The 19,587-nt window shown below is 42.6% G+C and overlaps 1 protein-coding gene across 1 annotated transcript in view; it reads left to right on the forward strand.

The window, feature by feature from the left end:
* Positions 1-417: 417 nt before the first annotated feature.
* Positions 418-19,587, forward strand: part of TMEM165 (transmembrane protein 165) — a 29,251-nt gene continuing 10,081 nt past the window's right edge. Inside the window, exon 1 of the mRNA XM_089669266.1 lies at positions 418-691. Coding sequence (XP_089525392.1) covers positions 548-691 — 144 coding nt within the window. The 5' untranslated portion in view covers positions 418-547. The remainder of the gene's footprint in view (positions 692-19,587) is intronic.

Below are 19,587 nucleotides of genomic sequence, written 5' to 3' on the forward strand. Positions count from 1 at the left end.
AAATACTGATTGTTACATGTAAACATTAAAAGTGTCAGAAAAGGCATTGTCTTCACTGGATATAATAGTAAGAGAAGACCTCTGTATAACAACACCTACAATGAAACAGTGCCTAGGCTTCCAGAGCATTTCCACTTTCCTCTTTATTGGTCACCTGATTCTATACTTTTTCCTGATTCGCTGTATTCCCCAGAACGTATTAGTCACTTTTTTTTTTTTTTTTTTCCCCCGAGTCGCTGTCATCTCTAGACGAGTAGTTCTCGGCTTTCTCTGTCTCCATTACCTGTATTATTACATATACTCTGCCCATTTGGTATATGTCTCAGCAGGCAATGGTAGTCAGAAAAATGGCGGCCCTACCTCCTTCCGACCAATACACGGGGGGTTGCTGCATGTCGTCAACGCGGCGTGGGCGGGGCGATCCTCTGCAGCTGACGATGGCAGTGACGCGGGGTGTGTGAGCTGGGAGCTGGGACAGGACGAAGAACACCGAGCACCCGGTAGCCGTAACCCCCGTCCTGTGCTCCACGGCTCACCGCCCGGCTCCATGGCGAGGCCGCCTCTCCCAGTTCTGGCGGCGCTGCTCTTCCTGTGTGCGCTCCCAGGACTGAGCCGGGCCGTGCAGGAGGATGAAGGGACACACAGAGAGCCGCCGCTGCCGCAGAGACCGGAGCCGGTGGCCCGGGCTGAGGTGAGAGGACGATATTCTGCCATCCGGGGCTCTTCTAATACACCTGAAGGGTGGGAGTGCCGTCACAGCGGAGGGGGGCACCGGGAGATGACACATACCGAGTACAGCACCTTCCGGGATCTAGGAGGACCACTGGCATCCCATCTCCCTGACAGGGTGACCTATCAGCAGGCTGCTGGCTGTCACCTGAGGAGCCCATCCTGATATTTCTGTACAGGGAGGCCTGGCTGTGCTGTCAGGATGGTCACCTTACTCCCTTCCCCATCACCCCATAGCAGAAATACTACTACAGGGCGGCAGGGCTGTGCAAACTCCTGTGCGTGATAGATAGATAGATATTTATTATAGGTACTTATATAGCGCTGTCAATTTACACAGCGCTTTACATATATATTGTACATTCATATCAGTCCCTAACCCTCAAGGGGCGCACAATCTAAGTATATATAGGGGATTTTTCATTTCTGGGTAGATGGCATGCGTGTGCCTCCGTACCCCTACCGCCATTGGCGGCTACAACAGTCGATCACCAGGTCCCAGCCGGAGATTCCCCACCGACACCTGGTGATCGCCGAGAAACAGTAAGGCCAGGTTCACATATGTGCGAGTACAAGAGCCCATTCATTTGAATGGACTCCCGTGCCACGCAGGGAAGAAGTCCCTGCACTTCTTTGGAAATTACAGCCCACACAGGAACCTCGGTTCCCAGTACGGTTGTGATTTCCAGTGTGGGCGGCGTGCCATTAGAATTAATGGCACCCTCCCGCGGGTCTCGCATTTCTCTATGCGGGTGGTGCCGCTGCAGGTATTTGTGCGTGTCCCGCAGCGGCACCACCCACACAGATGTAAACCGAGCCTAACGGGAGAGACCTATGAGTAAACAATAAAGGTCTCTCTCCTGCAAGCAATAGCATGCTGCTGTGTATTTCTCCCCACAGCAAAGAAATACAAAGCAGCATGTCTCCCTAGGAAAAAAAAAAAAAAATCACACAGTTAACCTTTTGATTGCCGCTTATGTAACTCCTTCCCGCCCAGTGTCATTAGTACAGTGTCAGTGCTTTTTATTAGCTCTGATCACTGTATTGGTATCACTGGGGATGTCAGTGACAGTTCCCACTCAGTGTCAGAATGCCCGCCACAGTCCTGCTATATAAGTTGCTGATTGCTACCATTACTAGGGGGAAAAAAAATTCCAGTATATATACTGCCATTTGTAAATGCTATAACTTTAACGTAAACCAATTAATTTACATGTATTGGGATTTTTTTTCTAGCAAAGACATGGAGCAGAATACATTTTGGCCTAAATTTAATGAAATTTGATTTTTTTTTTTTTTTTTTTTACTGGACATATTTTATTGAAAAAAGTCAAAAATATATTTTTTTTTTTCGAAATGTTTGGTCTTTTTTTTTGTTTAACGCGCAAAAAGAAAATGCACAGGTGATCAAATACCACCCAAAGAAAGCTCTATTTGTGAGTGTTGTATGGCTTCTCAATTGTCAGTTAAAATAAGGCAGCGCCGTATCGCAAAAAATGGTCAGGAAGGGGGCAAGTGGTTAAAGCGGTAGTAAGCCACGTCCATGTGCTGGTATGCATCACATACTAGCACACCATGCAAAACGTACCTTAAAACAAAGCCCTCCAGCGGTGCGCTGTCACTGCTGTAGAGGCTTCCATCTTCACCTGGTCTTCCTTCCGGGTTCGCGAGCTCCTGCCATCTGACTGACCAAGGCGCGATGACATTACTCCTGCGCATGCACATGGGAGTCTCGGAACAAGGCACAGTGCTCTGAAAGGAACGGCCCGAGCATGCCATTTTTAGAGCGCATACATTGGCTGCAAAAACACTTGAATATCTCCTAAATGGTGCATGTTTAGGAGATATTCATTTTACTTACAGGTACGCTTTATCATAAGCTTTCCTGTAGGTACGAATATACAAAATGGGTTTACTTCCACTGTAAAGCCGCACTCCAGGATCATTTTTACCACTCTCCCCCAGCTGCATGCCCTTTTTAACTTTTTTCCCCACCATCTGTACATATATATGCAGCCACTGGGCAGGTGGGATTTAACCCTTTCGCACCGACTGCCTCCTGGTCCTTTTAAGAGTTCTAAAAACTGGGAGGCAGAGGCAGGCATTCGGGTCATGTGACCACTCATTGGCTGTGACAGCTGTCACATGATCGAAAAGCTCCTGATCACAAGTATGCACCAGGAGCTTACCAATCCTTGCTGGCTACTGTACTGGGATTGATCCCAGCATGGTAATTTGTTTACACATATATGCGTACGGCTGGTGTAAAGAGGTTAAAGCAGAACTAAAGTTATTCACTGCAAGCAGGCAGTTTTGGGGGTTTTTTGTTTGTGACAGAAGACCTCGGATGAAACCCACCTACCTGCTCTCAGCGATCCCTGGTATGTAGACAACTTTCCAGATACCTCTGTGCCGGAATGACGGCTTAATGCACATGTATAGGAGTGATGTCATGTCATGCTGGCATACCAAGACAGCCGAAAACTATAAACAGAAATGATGCCAGTGAGGGACCGGACCAGGTGGGTATTGCTGCCTTTAGTTCCTCTTTCACACCAATGCAGCTGCAAATCTTGTGCGTTTCCCACACCGCATTGCAATTGCATCACGTTCACACAATCTGCTGCAGATGTCAAAGATAAATTCATGACACCCCGAAACAGATTGCACAACACGATGTGATTGCCAGAAATTGCATGGGTGAGAACACCCATGCAGTGTGTTTCAGGTGTGGTTTTAAAAAAGGGATCTGCACCTTTTTGGTACGGATGCGTTTTGAGCCATACAAAATGTATGGCTCAAATCGCACCGCACAGACATTTGCTTGTACAGTGCAGACATTATATACAGTGTCCCGCACCGCATAGTGTGAACCCAGGATAAAGTATGACTAAAGGCAAAACTTTTTTCTTAGTTTTGGATAGAGCGGAGAGGAATTACAACACATGTCAGTTTTTATTGCTGTCTGTGTCCCCCTTAAGGAGATTCACCTCTCTATTTTTCCTCTTTATCATTATTGAAAGTAAAAGAAAATCCCAAATTTTGGTTGTCCCCAGAAAAGTAAAAGGGGGAAAGTTTTCCAATGGGCACACTAGTTCTGGTGACCTGGGGGTCCTCAAGGAGTTCCCTTAATTTGCATGGATTTCCTCTCACTTCCTGTTTGACTGTGGAAGAGAAAGTGAAGGGAGATCTCTGCAATGGGATGCAGATGGCGGAAATAAAAATCTGACAGAGGTTATAACCCTCACTCTATCCGAAATGAAAAAAAAAGTTTTGCCTATAGTTCTCCTTTAAAGGGTTAGCTCACCTTCGCAAAAACACTATCTGTACAGGTAAGGGGTGTCTGAAGATAGATATAAATTGTGCAGTCTGACTAAAGATGAATAATGTCCTTGCTATAGGTGTAGGTCATTTATGTACCTCCTGAAGCCTGACTGGAATACTCCCAAGATGTTGCTAAGTGAGGCCTAGTCATTACTATTCACCACCTCAATCGCAATAGTGAGCTTTTTTCTCTGATTCAATCTCCCTTACTTGCTTTTTCTCTGAGCTCAGCATTTGAATCTCACTCCTGTGATGGTGGAGGTGAGCAGTAATGACTAGGCCTCACCCAGCAATGTCCTGGGAGTATTCCACTCAAGCTTTAGGAGGTATGTAAATTGCCTCCACCTATAGTAAGAGCATTAAGCAAACTTTAGTCAGAGCTGCACAGTTTGTTTTTTTTTTTATCTACAGACACCGGTTATCTGCATAGGCTTTTTTTTTTTTTTTCGGTAAAGGTTAATTAACCCTTTAAGTATATCTGCTTTTACCACATAAGGCTGTTGAAAAGACTAGACAGAAAAAGTTTTGTCCGGAGTGGGGCTTTAACACTCCACTCCAGAGAAGTATTATCCCAAACCCATAAACCCATCCTGCAAGGTTTTATTTTTGTTCATGTGTGAAGACAAGGATGGCTGGCACTCAGGATGATATCCAAAAAGTATAACTCTTTATTGAAGGAACATGTACATAGCCAAAAACAGCCAATGCATTTCGGATGATTAGTCCCTAGCCATGGCTGATACAAAACAGTGTAGGATATGCTTATATACAGTATAAATACTGTATAATAATATACACTGCTCAAAAAAATTAAAGGAACACTTTGAAAACATATCAGATCTCAGTGGGGAAAAATATACTGGATATCTATACTGATATGGACTGAGTAACGTGTTAGGAACTTAAAGATGCCCCATTGTTTGATGGAAATGAAAATTATCAAACTACAGGGGACTGAATTCAAAGACACCCTGAATAGTGAAAATATTATGCAGCAGGCTAGTCCATTTTGCTGAAATTTCATTGCAGCAACTCAAAACAGTACTCAGAAGTTTGTATGGCCCCTCATGTGCTTGTTTGCATGTCTGACAATGCTGGGGCATGCTCCTAATGAGATGACGGTGTCCTGGGGTATTTCCTCCCAGATCTGGACCAGGGCATCACTGAGCTCCTGGACAGTCTGAGGTGCAACCTGGCGGTGTCAGATGGACTAAAAATGATAACCAAGAGGTCTATTGTATTTAGGTCAGGTGAGCGTGGGGACCATTCGATGGTATCAGTTCCTTCATCCTCCAGGACCTGCCTGCATACTCTCGTCACATGAGGCCGGGCATTGTGATGCACCAAGAGGAACCCAGGACCAGCTGCACCAGCGTAGGGTCTGTCAATGGGTCCAAAAATTTCATCCCGATACCTAATGGCAGTCAGCATGCCATTGCCTAGCCTGTAGAGGTCTGTGCGTCCCTCCATGGATATCCCTCCCCAGATCATCACTGATCCACCACCAAAACGGTCATGTTGAATGATGTTACAGGCAGCATAATGTTCTCCACGGCTTCTCCAGACCCTTTCACATTTGTCACACATGCTCAGGGTGAACCTGCTCTCATCTGTGAAAAGCACAGGGCTCCAGTGGCGGACCTGCCAATTCTGTTGTTCAATGGCAAATGACAATCGAGCTCTATGGTGCTGGGCAGTGAGCACAGGGCCCAGTAGAGGCTGTCGGGCCCTCAAGCCACCCTTATGAAGTCTATTTTTGATTGTTTGGTTATAGATATTCACACGAGTGGCTTGCTGGAGGTCATTTTGTAAGGCTCTGGCATTGGTCATCCTGTTCCTCCTTGCATAAAGGAGCAGATGCCGGTCCTGCTGATGCGTTAAGGACCTTCTCCATGTGGAAAACAAAACTTTTGTGGTAGATGCGTGCAAATTATACAAAGTTAGATAAATGTAATACAATATACCTAAATAAAAACTGCTGCCAACTTAAGTGAAATAATTAATATAAACAACAAATGAACCCTTAGTGATTCAGTGGCGCTGGTAATAAACAGGTTTATAAGTGACTAATTAAAGTCCATAAATTCATTCCAACGTGATAATCTTCTAATTGTTTCCCAAAACCAGAATTACCACGTGTTCAAGAAAAAAAAAAGAGTTCCCCTTTCGTGTGTACACTCACCAGATTTCTCATGGTCAGCATATATCTCTTTGAAAAACTCCAAGAGAAAATGAAAAACAGAACCAATGAAAAAATAGAAACAATGGCCAAGAAAGAGTAAAAACTCCAATGGTGCAGTACAAATAACACTTTTTATTAAATGCAAACAGCCACTCACAGAATAACTGAAAAAAGCACACCTGTAGATAATGCATAATAGTGTGATATGGTGGGTTGCAGGCAGTGCTCTCACCACCGCCAAAGCCCATTTCGTCACTTCGGACTTAGTCAATCCCTATAACTGAGTTGGAAGCGACTAAATGTGTCAGAGCGAGGCTGTGCGGTGACTGGATGTGATGTCTGGAACCGGAAGTGACGCGAGAGCACCATTGTTTGGGATCCGGCGGTGGTGAGAGCACTGCTTGCTTTCATGGTCATTGTTTCTGGGAGAGAGTCGCAAGGAGGATATACTGCTATTGGCATACTTCCTTTTTACTTGGAGTTTTTCAAAGCGATATATGCCGACCATGAGAGTGGGAGGCATGGAAATTTGGTGAGTGTGCACCTGAAAGGGGAATGCTTTTTTCTTGAACATGTGATTCCGGTTTTGGGAAATAATTAGAAGATTATCATGTTGGAATGAATTTATGGACTTTCATTAATTAGTCACTTATTAATTTGTTTATTAACAGCGCCACTGAATCACTTGGGTTCATTTGTTATTTAAAGGACCTTCTACAGCCCTGCCCAGCTCTCCTGGAGTAACTGCCTCTCTCCTGGAATCTCCTCCATGCTCTTGAGACTGTGCTGGAGACACAGCAAACCTGGCAAAGGCACAGATTGATGTGCCATCCTTGAGGAGTTGGACTGCCTGTGCATCCTCTGTAGGGTCCAGGTATCGCCTCATGCTACCAGTAGGGACACTGACCCTAGCCAGATGCGAAACTAGGAAATACAGAAAAGATGAGTAGGGAAAAAAATGTCAGTGGACTCCACCTGTAAAACCATTTCAGTTTTGGGGGTCGTCTCATTGTTACCCATCTAATGCACCTGTTGTTAATTTCATTAACATCAAAGCAGCTGAAACTGATTAACAACCTCCTCTGCTACTTAACTGACCAGATCAATATCCCAGGAGTTTAATTGACTCAATGCTATACTCTGATTAAAAAGTGTTCCTTTCATTTTTTTGAGCAGTGTAGTTATAAAAACAGGTCACGATAACCCCACACAGGTGAGCTAAAAACGTTAAAAAACAAAACCCGACATGGCTCAGTGCACTGAAACACTTGACAAGTAATAAAGGCACAAGAAGAGCGATCAATATAAACATACATACTGTAAGTACTATTTGTTTTTGTAAAAATATTATTACAATCAAGAAAGCTTTCTTACAGAAAGTCACTACCTTGCTACAAAGAGTAGAGAAAACTGCTATTGTTGTAGCGAGAGTGACATTCTTTAAGAAAGCTTTCTTGATTGTAATAATATTTTTACAAAAACAAATAGTATTTATGTATGTTTATATTGATTGCTCTTCTTGTGCCTTTATTCTTTGTCATCAAGTGTTTCAGTGCATTGAGTCATGTCGGGTTTTGTTTTTGGCGTTTTTAGTTCACCTGTATGGGGTTATGTGACCTGTTTTTAGAACTATATAAGCGTGTCTTATATTGTTTTGTATTAGCTAATGACTAAGGACTAATCAGAAACGCGTTGGCTGTTTTTAGCAATGTACATGTTTCTCAAAGAGTTATACTTTTTGGATGTCATCCTGAGTGCCAGCTATCCTTGTCTTCATTCTGATCTGTGGGAGGCGTTGGCAGCCTTCAGGTCTGAGCACCGGGCGGAGTTGTAATCGAGGGAGGTAGAAGTGTCCTTACATCTGTTGTCCTTTATTTTTGTTCTTACCTGGTGAAGCAAGGTATATTCTTCTGTCGCTTGCCACTACTCCAGTGAGGCAGGTGGTCCCTCACAAGCAAGTACCCACACGATGACACCACTCCACTGACTTCTTAGAGGACCCCCACTGTTGGACAGTCAGTATAAAGTGTCCAATAACTTGGACACCCAAAGAGGGGCCCTGTCAGAAGTAAACATTGGAGAAGTCTTGGGACTGCCATGTCACGTGACTGTAAAAAGGGCATTTAGATTCTTTTTTTTTTTTATGGAACGCTTATAGAGGAGAGGGGGCAGGGGGTTCTCTGTCCTGGAGTTGGGCTTTAAGGTACAATGTACCAGTATGGAGTGTTCTGTTGCCTACCACTCAGCAGGAATATCGGTTCAGGAGATATTGGATCACTGAGGGTTTATTTAAAAGCAAACTTTGTATATGCTTAGGCATTGGTGCCCAACCTGCGACCCTTTGTTACATTTGTGCAGCCCTCAGACCCCAGCAGACAGCAGCCCAAACATTGATTTTTAATTGGACTGTTCTGTCTATGATGCCTTGCAGCCTCCTGTAACATGTCCCCGGTCTCTGTGTCCTTTGTGTTTGTCCACAGTCTGGGACCATCTCAAATAATGTGTCTCAGTCACTGGCCAAAAAAAATCAACAGTGGCAGCCACCCTGATCTGTTAGAAACTAGCAAAAATGGGACAAGTGTGAATGGGCAGGGCAATATACACAGCACTACAAAGGAGGTCTTCACACTTCAAAGATAGCCAGCACAAAAATCAAACTGTTCTTATTCGGGTTAAAACAGGTTTTTACATGTACTTGTGTACATTTGCAGATAAATGGAAAAGCTAAACTGATGAGTCAAGGCTCTCCTGAGAAGTGTGATCTTTAAAGGATACATTCACCTTTGGGAACGTGTTGTATGTTCCACCCATCCTCTCCCTGCACTCTCTGTCACAATTTGAAAAGAACACAACCTTATGACCACATGCCTGTTTCATTCATTCACGGTTTCCTGTGAGTGAATGGATGAATGAACTTCACATGCTGATAGCTTGTAGTTCTCAATGAGCTACCAGGGTGCTGATGCACTCTCTAGGTAGTTCATTGATTCTTCCTGTTAGTGTGTAACTGCCTGCCCATCTGAGTTATGAGCAGACAGCTTACACTGACAGTCTGCAGGAGCCTGTGATTGCATCTGTGATCTGCTGATAATGGGTGCAATGCTTTACAGGCTACTAAAAAACAAAAAAAAATAAAAGCCTATTTTTTTTACCTGCAAAAAGATGTGCATTTATTATGATTTTTTTTTCTTTCTTTAGAAAGCTGAACTTATCCTTGAACGGTAAACGGAGTTCCCAGCTATACATATAGCAATATAGAAGCAGAGTGCAGGCTCACTTGGTGGCAGCCCTTTCCACCTTCAAGGTACAGCAGCACACTAGGAGCCTAGACTTAGTCTTTACAAGGCAGTCTCTGGCTGGCTGCTGTAGAGCGCCCACAGGCTCTGACCATCTCCTGTAGCATTACATGTACTGAACAGTATGTACAACCCCTTGATGATGTAAGGGGCTACAGCTCGGATTCTCTATATATTTTATTTTGAGTTTTGAGCTGCATGTGATAGTTGACAGCATCATTTATCAGCTCTTGGTTTTCACTGTAGTGGTTTCCCCTCCAGTGTCACCCAGACTTTGCCAAGTCTCTTCTCTTTCTGCTATTGGCCCCTATATCTCCATGTATTTTCTGAGTGATCCACATACCCAGACATTACCAAGACTTGGGGTGAGATTGTCTTTGGATATGCAGACAGCAGCTTTAACATGCAGTATGCTCATCTGTAGGACAGTAGTTGGTACTAGAGGAGGAGGACATCACTAAAGTAAAGGTACAAGATGACAGCTTATGCTAGCTCTATGACTAAGCCTGTAAGGATGAAACATGTCAGAGAGGGGAGGTCTGCAGGTGAGGATGAGTTGTGTTGCTTGTATGGCTGAATGATGTTTTCTGAGCCAGGTGATGCCATTGGTGTGCATCTCCTCCTTCTCTGTCAGTATATCTTCATGAAATGAGTTTGTGCTCATTAGACTGGCACCCGATCGGCTTTGGAGTGATGACTCCTGCATGACTGTGACAGCTTATGGTACCTGATGCAAATCGGGCAGTTTCAACCAGTCACAAAAATACCTGGATACAGGCACCCTACCACCAACACATTCGATCATTTCATGGTGTTTATGATCATATGATAGTAGCGTGCAGTCCTGGAAGTCCCCAACAACCAGATTACTGTTAACCAATGCTAAACTTTTCATTGGTTGTGATTCATGAAAAAATGGTGAGTATTTTATACAACAGATTACCAGAGTTTGAGATAATTTGGAAACACTTGATTTAATATCTCAATCAAGAATTCTATGTTTTGGTTTTCCCATTTAGACCCCCTCCCTGTTTATCTTCTGTCAGCGTGACAGCTCGTGAGGAGAGGAATGCCGATAACCGGCATTTCCCTATTTACATGCGATCAGCTGTGATTGGACACAGCTGATCACATGACCGAGCCAACATCTTCCGAGGGACACAGCGCACCGGCGATCGCCGCGCGCTCCCAGAGCCACGCATGTGCTGTTAGAATGGGATGACGTCATATGACGTCCTCCCAGAACGAGAGAACCGCCTTGCGCCCATCATTGTACTATATGGCGGGCGGGAGGCGGCTAAAGGCAAAATGTATTTTGTTTTTAGTTTTGGATAGAGTGTAGAGGAAATAGACCCCCTGACAGGTTTTAATTTTATCTGCACCAGTTAGGGAGATTCACCCTTTGCTTATCCTGTTGACTGTTTTCCCAAGAGAAAGTAAAACAAAATCTCAAACTTTTGAGTTCACACCAGAACAGAAATAGAGGAAATCTGCCACTGGGGGGGTACTTGCTGTGGTGACACGCCGGGGTTCCCTCACTTTGAAGGAGTTTATTCTCACTGTTTTGGCTATGGGATAGGAAGTGAAGGTAACTCTCCACAGTGGGGCACAGATTGCTGGGAAAAAAAAACTGACAGCGGTTATAACTCTCCATTCACATTGGGGTCCAAAGTTGCATCCCATGTTTTCCAATGAGTACCATTCAAATCTGTGCTACTTCAGGTCGTTCCTGCACTACTTTGGTATGACGTTTGATGCAACTTTAGTCCAGTGAATGTAAAGTCGGATCAAAGTTGCATTGGTAATCGCATGACTTTGGAGACACACTAATGTGAATGGAACCTTTCTCTTTCCAAAATGAAAAAAGTTTTGCCTTTAGTCATACTTTAAAGGATAAGTTCATCTTTTGCACAAAAATAATGCACTTTTTTTTTTTTTTCAGTTAAAAAAAAAATGTGCATTTATTATTTTTGTCTGCAGGAGCCTGCAAAGCATTGCGCCAGTGATCAGCAGTCTCCTGCAGATTTATCAGTATATCTGCTTGTCCGTACGGGATGAGTGAGCAAGCAGATATACTGACAGAATCAATGAACAGAGCTGTGGTAGTTCATTGAAAACTAGAAGCCGACAGCCGCTAAGGCTTTCGGAACTTGCAGTTCATTCATTCACAAAAAATTAATGATGTGGCACGGCTGTGCGGTTTTCATATCTGATAGCTAGTACGAGGGGACTTCTCCCCGTACTTCTGTCGGGGGGCAGCAGGTGGTGGCTGCAGCATTTGGGAACATGTTACATGTTCCACCCTAAAAACCAAAGGTGAACTTATCCTTTAATCTTTTCTCTTAATCATATACTGTTTTTATTGTTACTCTATTGCTCAACATAAACCGTGTAAAATTAATCCCTGTAACCGTTTCTTTATTTGGAAAGTTCAGTGAACATCAGCATTGGGTGAACATCAGCATATAGGTTCCTTTATAGGGTGAAGATGAATCCAACCTGTTGAGGCTGATTTATATTTAGACTTGGCAACAACAGTATCTAAGGGCTCTCTGTGATCTCTGCCGACACCTCTAACAAAGTTCTGGGGAATAATACATTGTCACAATAATTTTTGGTCTGTCGAACTTGTCCCTCAAGATGAGGAAGACACCAAAGATGGCTTGTTAGGTATAGAAATGTCATGCTTGACTAATACAGCTATGCATGTTTAGGCGCCATGCACACCTAGTGATTCTGAATTGAGGAAAGACAAGTGACTCATGTTTGGGTGCCATTCATTGTTAATGGCACTCCAAACGTGGTGCAAATTTGCCGTGATTGACACGTGCCAAAAATTTGTGGAAATTGCGGAAAACTTGTTGCTCAGAATGGTGCAGGATCTTCTTTTGTGTGACAAATGCACATTCAGTTGAATGGGTCGCTCTATGTGTGACACTTAGAAACACACATAAAATGCCAAAAAAAGTAAAAAGTTGTGCAACATGAATGGGGCCTCATAGAACAGTTGTTCTGAAGACTCATTTTGCTGTCCAGTTTTTTCTGGTCATTATCTCATGTCCTTTTTGTTTTTTTTGTTTTTTTTTTTTACATTTGTGTACCTGAATTATGTGAGATTTTTTTAGCACAAGCTGAATGATGTGAGCAGTAAGATGGCCATAAGTCAGAGCCTTGACTTAGGATATGTGGAGACTGATAGGTCTGAACTATATATGATAGATGGGGGGTGACGGACATTTATTCTGGGATATTACATATTTTACTCCAAAATCTTTTAGCCTTTATTACTAAATGCAGACTGTGCAATATCATGAACATTTATGTCATTAACTTACAGTTCCTGTGAAGCTTTTTGTTGTCACAGAGACATTTCCCCATTCTCTTGTTTCATTCCCCAGTATTATTTTTATTGGCACAAGTCTGTTTTAAACCATCTTTGTGTGTTGCTCAGCAACCACAATGCCATGAGGCACAAACACCTCCTATTTCAGAATACCTCTTCTGTGCACCAATTCCCACACTTGACTGGAAGTCTATAGTCCTGTATGTGTGTGTCCAGCAGCACTACAGAGAACACATATCTTATTAGCAACAATGTAAGTGGAGGTCCAAAGCAGAAGCTTTATCATGTATACAGTGCTCAGCATAAATGACTACACCCCTTTTGAAAAGTAAGATTTTAATCTATATCTCAATGAACAGAAGAACAATTTACAAAATTTTGACAAAACTGAGTTTTATAGAACATTTGTTTGGCTCATTACATGAAAGTAAGGTTAATAATATAACTTGGATTACAATTTTACTCAGATTAGTTGATACAAAAATGAATACACCTCCCAGCAAAAACTACTACATCTAGTATTTTGTATGACCTCCATGATTTGTACGGACAGCACCAAGTCCTCTAGGCATGGAATGAACAAGTTGGCGACATATTGCAACATCTATCTTTTTTCCATTCTTCAAGAATGACCTCTTTTAGAGGCTGGATGGTGATGCTCAACTTGTCTCTTCAGAATTCCCCATAGGTTTTCAAATGGGCTCAGATCAGGAGACATACTTGGCCACTGAATCACTTTCACCCTGTTCTTAAGACATGCGATAGTGGTCTTAGATGTGTGTTTTGGATTATTGTCATGTTGGAAAACTACATGACGACCAAGGGCACGGAGTGATGGTAGTGTCTTCTCTTTCAGTATAGAGCAGTACATCTGTGAATTCATGATACCATCAGTGAAATGCAGCTCCCTGACACCAGCAGTACCCATGTAGCCCCACAGAAGGACACTGCCACCACCATATTTCACTGTAGGCACCATGCATTTTTCTTTGTACTCCTCACCTTTGCAATGCCGTACAGTTTTGAAGCCATCAGTTCCAAAAACATTTATCTTGGTCTCATCAGTCCAGAGTACAGAGTCCCAGTAGTTTTCTTCTTTTCCAGCATTGGCCCTGGCAAATTCTAGGCAGGCTTTTTTTTGTGCATGGGCTTTAGGAGAGGCTTTCTCCGTAGACGACATCCATGCAGGCCATTCCTCTACAGTGTACAACATACAGTTTGGTTTTCTTACTTGTTTGGCTAACTGTATTGAACTTGAATGGCAATTTTCTTATACCCTTCTCATCAGAAGACGCTCCTGTCGAGGTGTTGCCTTCCGTGGACAGCCTGGACATCTCTGTGAGATGGTTGCAGTTCCATCTTTGTAAGATTTTTCTGTTGCTTTTATAACAGTATTCTGACCGATGAATAAAGCTTTTGTGATCTTCTTGTAGCTTTCACCTTTCTTGTGTAAAGAAATTTTCTTTGTCAGGCCTTGACATTTCTCTTCCATGTGGTGAAATTGCAGACAACATAAAATAGGAAGGGGTTTTCTTTAAGTAACGCCCTGTTATAATCAACTGTTTGCTGGACACCTGTTTAATGAATAATTAGACTCACCTGTAGTTGAATTCTTGTTAATTAGGATTTTGTTTTCTAAAATTAAGCTTTGCCCCTAAGACTTTCACTGAGGTGTATTCATTTTTGCAACATGGTCTTGAATGAATTTGTTAGGGAAAATACTTTTTTGTGTGTGCAAATGAACAAATCTTGTTTGCAATCAATGACCCGCATTTGTGGGAGTAGTTTACAGTATAGTGTCCCATAGAAAATGTTGATATGGAAAGGAAAGTGAGGATCTTTTCACACAGAGCGGATCCGTTTGCTCAGCGGGGAATCTCTCCGCTGATCCCCGCTGAGCAAGCGGATGACAGCTCTGTGTCCACTCTGCTGCAGAGCAGCTCACTCTCCTCAATGTGTGGTCGGATGAAAACGGCCTGTCCGTTTTCATCTGGACGGAAGGGGAATTGGATCCCCATCGTCCCTTTTTGGCAGATCGGATTGGATGTCAGCAGGTGTAAATGGACACGTCCATTTATACCCGCCGCGCCATAGAGGAGAATAGAGGTTCTGATTGGGTCCTCCTGAAAAACGGGTAGGTGGACCCAGTAAGCGTCCCATGTGAAAAAGCCCTAAAGGCTTTCTGACAACTCTATTGGGGTGTACACATGTATGCTGAGCACTGTGTGTGTATGTATATATGTATGTATGTGGTGTGTGCATGTATATATATATATATATGTGTGTGTATATATATATATATATATATACAGTTGTGTCCAAAATTATTCAACCCCCAATGCTGTAAAGGGGTTTAGGGACTATAGTGTACATTTGGAATTGTATTCAGAATCAAATCCTACAAGGACGTTGTAACTACCCAAATGCAACTAAAATGACATCAATTGTTTATGTAATACAGTAGTAAATGGTTCTTATGTGGTTTCTTCATTGCCACAATTATTCAACCCCTTAAAGACTACCACTCTGAAGAACAGAGGTTCATACAGGTGCTTTCCATCAGGTATTGAAAACACCTGTGGATGTCACCGAGCAGCAATCAAGCATAATAAGCACCAATTAGGCAGCTTTAAAATGACTGTGATACTCAGCTCCTTCTAGACATTTACTGGTGTGGTTACAAACATGGTGAAGGCAAGAGAATGGTCCAGGAAGACAAGAGAAGAGGTGATTTCTCTTCACAGGAAGGGCAATGGCTATAAGAAGATTGCAAAGATGTTAAACATACCAAGAGACACCTTAGGAAGCATCATTCGCAAATTCAAGGCAAAGGGCACTGTTGAAACGCTACCTGGTCGTGGCAGAAAGAAGATGCTGACTTCGACTGCTGTGCGCTACCTGAAGCGTAGAGTGGAGAGAAGTCCCCGTGTGACTGCTGAGGAACTGAGAAAAGATTTGTCAGATGTGGGTACAGAAGTTTCAGCCCAGACAATAAGACGCACACTGCGTAATGAAGGCCTCCGTGCCAGAACTCCCAGGCGTACCCCCTTGCTGTCTCCAAAGAATAAGAAGAGTCGACTGCAGTATGCCAAAAGCCATGTGGACAAACCACAAAAGTTGTGGGATAGTGTTCTGTGGACTGATGAAACAAAATTAGAACTGTTTGGGCCCATGGATCAACGCTATGTTTGGAGGAGGAAGAACAAGGCCTATGATGAAAAGAACACCTTGCCTACTGTGAAGCATGGTGGAGGGTCAATCATGCTTTGGGGCTGTTTTGCTTCTGCAGGTACAGGGAAGCTTCAGCGTGTGCAAGGTACCATGAATTCTCTTCAGTACCAGGAGATATTGGATGGAAACGTGATGCAGTCCGTCACACACCTGAGGCTTGGGAGACGTTGGACCTTTCAACAGGACAATGATCCCAAGCATACCTCCAAGTCCACTAGAGCATGGTTGCAGAGGAAAGGCTGGAACATTTTGGAGTGGCCATCGCAGTCACCAGACTTAAATCCGATTGAGAACCTCTGGTGGGACTTAAAGAAAGCAGTTGCAGTGCGCAAGCCTAAGAATGTGACTGAACTGGAGGCCTTTGCCCATGAAGAATGGGCGAAGATACCCGTAGATCGCTGCAAGACACTTGTGTCAAGCTATGCTTCACGTTTAAAAGCTGTTATAACTGTAAAAGGATGCTGTACTAAGTACTAAGATTGAATGTCACTTGGGGGTTGAATAAAACTGATAATGCTGTGAGCACAGAAAAGACATTTGTGGTTATTTCATTATAACTGTTATGTTATATTTGTCTGACCTACAAGTGCCTCTTTAATGTAAATGTAAGCAAGATGACTGAATGATCAAAAGCAATGTCAAACTGGCCAAAACACTCAATTTCAGTGGGGGTTGAATAATTTTGGACACAACTGTATATATATACACACACACACTTACATTCTGATGCATTTCATGTGAGAAATGTTCAGAGATAAACTGGTTTGCTTGATGACTGTGGTTCCCAGTGTGTACAGTCATTGCTGTTAACTGTGTCATGTGAACCATCTGTTTTGCCCAAGGGCCATACAGCTCATTCAGATTGATCTTTACATGTTTTTTGGCCAGATTTACTAGAGTTTTTACTTTCTTTATTAGAAACATTGAAGGGCTTTGCAGTTAGGTTTGTTTGCAAAAATTTCAGAGGTGCATATGGCATTTATTTGCACAGATAATGCAGTTACCAACATGTCATGTCATTGAAATAAATTTTATACGTTTTGAAAACTACGGTGAGTTCTTTGTTTAAAAGTAAATTGAAGTACTTTTTTTTTTTTTTTTTTTACGTGGTATGTAGTTTAGGCATTTTTTGTGTTCATGCTTAACACAACACTAAGCTGGCCCTTACTGAATTACTCCTCTCGCATAGTGCTGTGGTTGATGTCTCCAGTGGTCCAATACCTGCTTTCCTCAGCATTGCTGCTCAGGGAGCATGAGAATTGTTGGATTAGTGTGCAGAGAGCATTTTGGGTCACTTGAAACCTGGACCCCTGTGCTCTGGGTAGGAGCATTGGACCAGCTCTCCAGTGTGCTGTGTCGGCATGTTGTTCACCCCTTCCCACTGTGGTCACATATATGCAGTGGATATAAAAGGTCTACACACCCCTGTTTAAAATGTCAGGTTTCTGTGATGTAAAAAAATGAGACAAAGATAAATAATTTCAGACTTTTGTCAACTTTAATGTGACCTATAAACTGTACAACTGAATTGAAAAACTAAAATCTTTTGGGGGGGGGGGGGGAAGTAAACATAAAAAAATGAAAATAATGTTGTTGCATAAGTGTGCACACCCTCTTATAACTGGGGATGTAGCTGTGTTCAGAATTAAGCAATCACGTTCCAAATAATGTTAAAGAGGAGTCAATACACATCTGCCATCATTTTAAAGTGCCTCTGATTAACCCCAAATAAAGTTCAGCTGTTCTAGTAGGTCTTTCCTGACATTTTCTTAGTCGCATCCTACAGCAAAAGCCATGGTCCGCAGAGAGCTTCCGAAGCATCAGAGGGATCTCATTGCTAAAAGGTATCAGTCAGGAGAAGGGTACAAAAGAATTTACAAGGCATTAGATATACCAAGGAACACAGTGAAGACAGTCATGATCAAGTGGAGAAAATACGGCACAGCAGTGACATTACCAAGAACTGGACGTCCCTCCAAAATTGATGAAAAGACGAGAAGAAAACTGGTCTGGGAGGCTGCCAAGAGGCCTACAGCAACATTAAAGGCACTGCAGGAATATCTGGCAAGTGCTGGCTGTGTGGTACATGTGACAACAATCTCCCGTATTCTTCATATGTCTGGGCTATGGGGTAGAGTGGCAAGATGGAATCCATTTCTTATGAAGAAAAACATAAAAGCCCGGCTAAATATTTCTAAAACACATCTGAAGTCTCCCAAAAGCATGTGGGAAAATGTATTATGGTCTGATGAAACCAAGGTTGAACTTTTTAGCCATAATTCTAAAAGATATGTTTGGCGCAAAAACAACACTGCACATCACCAAAAGAAAACCATACCCACAGTGAAGCATGGTGGTGGCAGCATCATGCTTTGGGGCTGTTTTTTTTCAGCTGAAACTGGGGCCTTAGTCAAGGTAGAGGGAATTATGAACAGTTCCAATTACCAGTCAATATTAGCACAAAACCTTCAGGCTTTTGCTAGAAAGCTGAACATGAAGAGGAACTTCATCTTTCAGCGTGACAAGGACCCAAAGCATACATCCAAATCAACAAAGGAATGGCTTCACCACAAGAAGATTAAAGTTTTGCAATGACCCAGCCAGAGCCCAGACCTGAATCCAATCAAAAATCTGTGGGGTGATCTGAAGAGGGCTGTGCACAGGAGATACCCTCGCGATCTGACAGATTTGGAGTGTTTTTGCAAGGAAAATTGGGCAAATATTACCAAGTCAAGATGTGCCATACTGATAGACTCATACCCAGAAAGACTGAGTGCTGTAAGAAAATCAAAAGGTGCTTCAACAAAGTATAAGTTTAAGGGTGTGCAATTATGCAACTATAATTTTTTTATTTTTATTTTTTTATTTTTTTTTTTTACTTCACCTAAAAGATTTCAGTTGTTCAACTGAGTTGTACAGTTTTTATATGATACTTTAAAGGTGGAAAAAGTTCTGAAATTATTTTAACAGGGGCATGTAGGCATGTAGACTTTTTATATCCACTGTATAAGGTGCTATAAAGGTGGAATTTTTTTTTTTTTTTTGTGATGCTGTCATGTTTTTGCCACTATCACCAACAGCTCTTGGTTACAGAATACCGATCAGGTGGTGGTATGACAGCCTCCATATCATGTGATCACATGATCAGGAAGCTTGTAAAACTCCTCATGTACCTTTCTCCTTAGAACATCTGTGTAAAAAAAAAAAAAAAAAGATTGTTTTGTTTTTATATTTTTATCCATTTTGCATTAGTTTGATCAGGGCTTGATTACTAGTGTTCAGAGTTATTCCTGAGGGACAAAACTCAAGCTGCACCCCTAGATGAATAGATACCTGGAGGTAGCGGGGGTTCTTGATTGAATTGGGGGGCGGGTCATTCTGTCATTTGGACACCACAAAGTGCCTGTAATGAGTGCATGATGTCTGGAAATTAAACTTGTTGCCTTCTCAAAGGCAAACTATTGTTTGAGCCCTACTACTTG

The sequence above is a fragment of the Staurois parvus genome, unplaced genomic scaffold (assembly GCF_062004578.1).
Source record: "Staurois parvus isolate SC_StPar_1 unplaced genomic scaffold, SC_StPar_1.0 ptg000071l, whole genome shotgun sequence".
In the NCBI taxonomy this organism is placed as follows: domain Eukaryota; kingdom Metazoa; phylum Chordata; class Amphibia; order Anura; family Ranidae; genus Staurois; species Staurois parvus.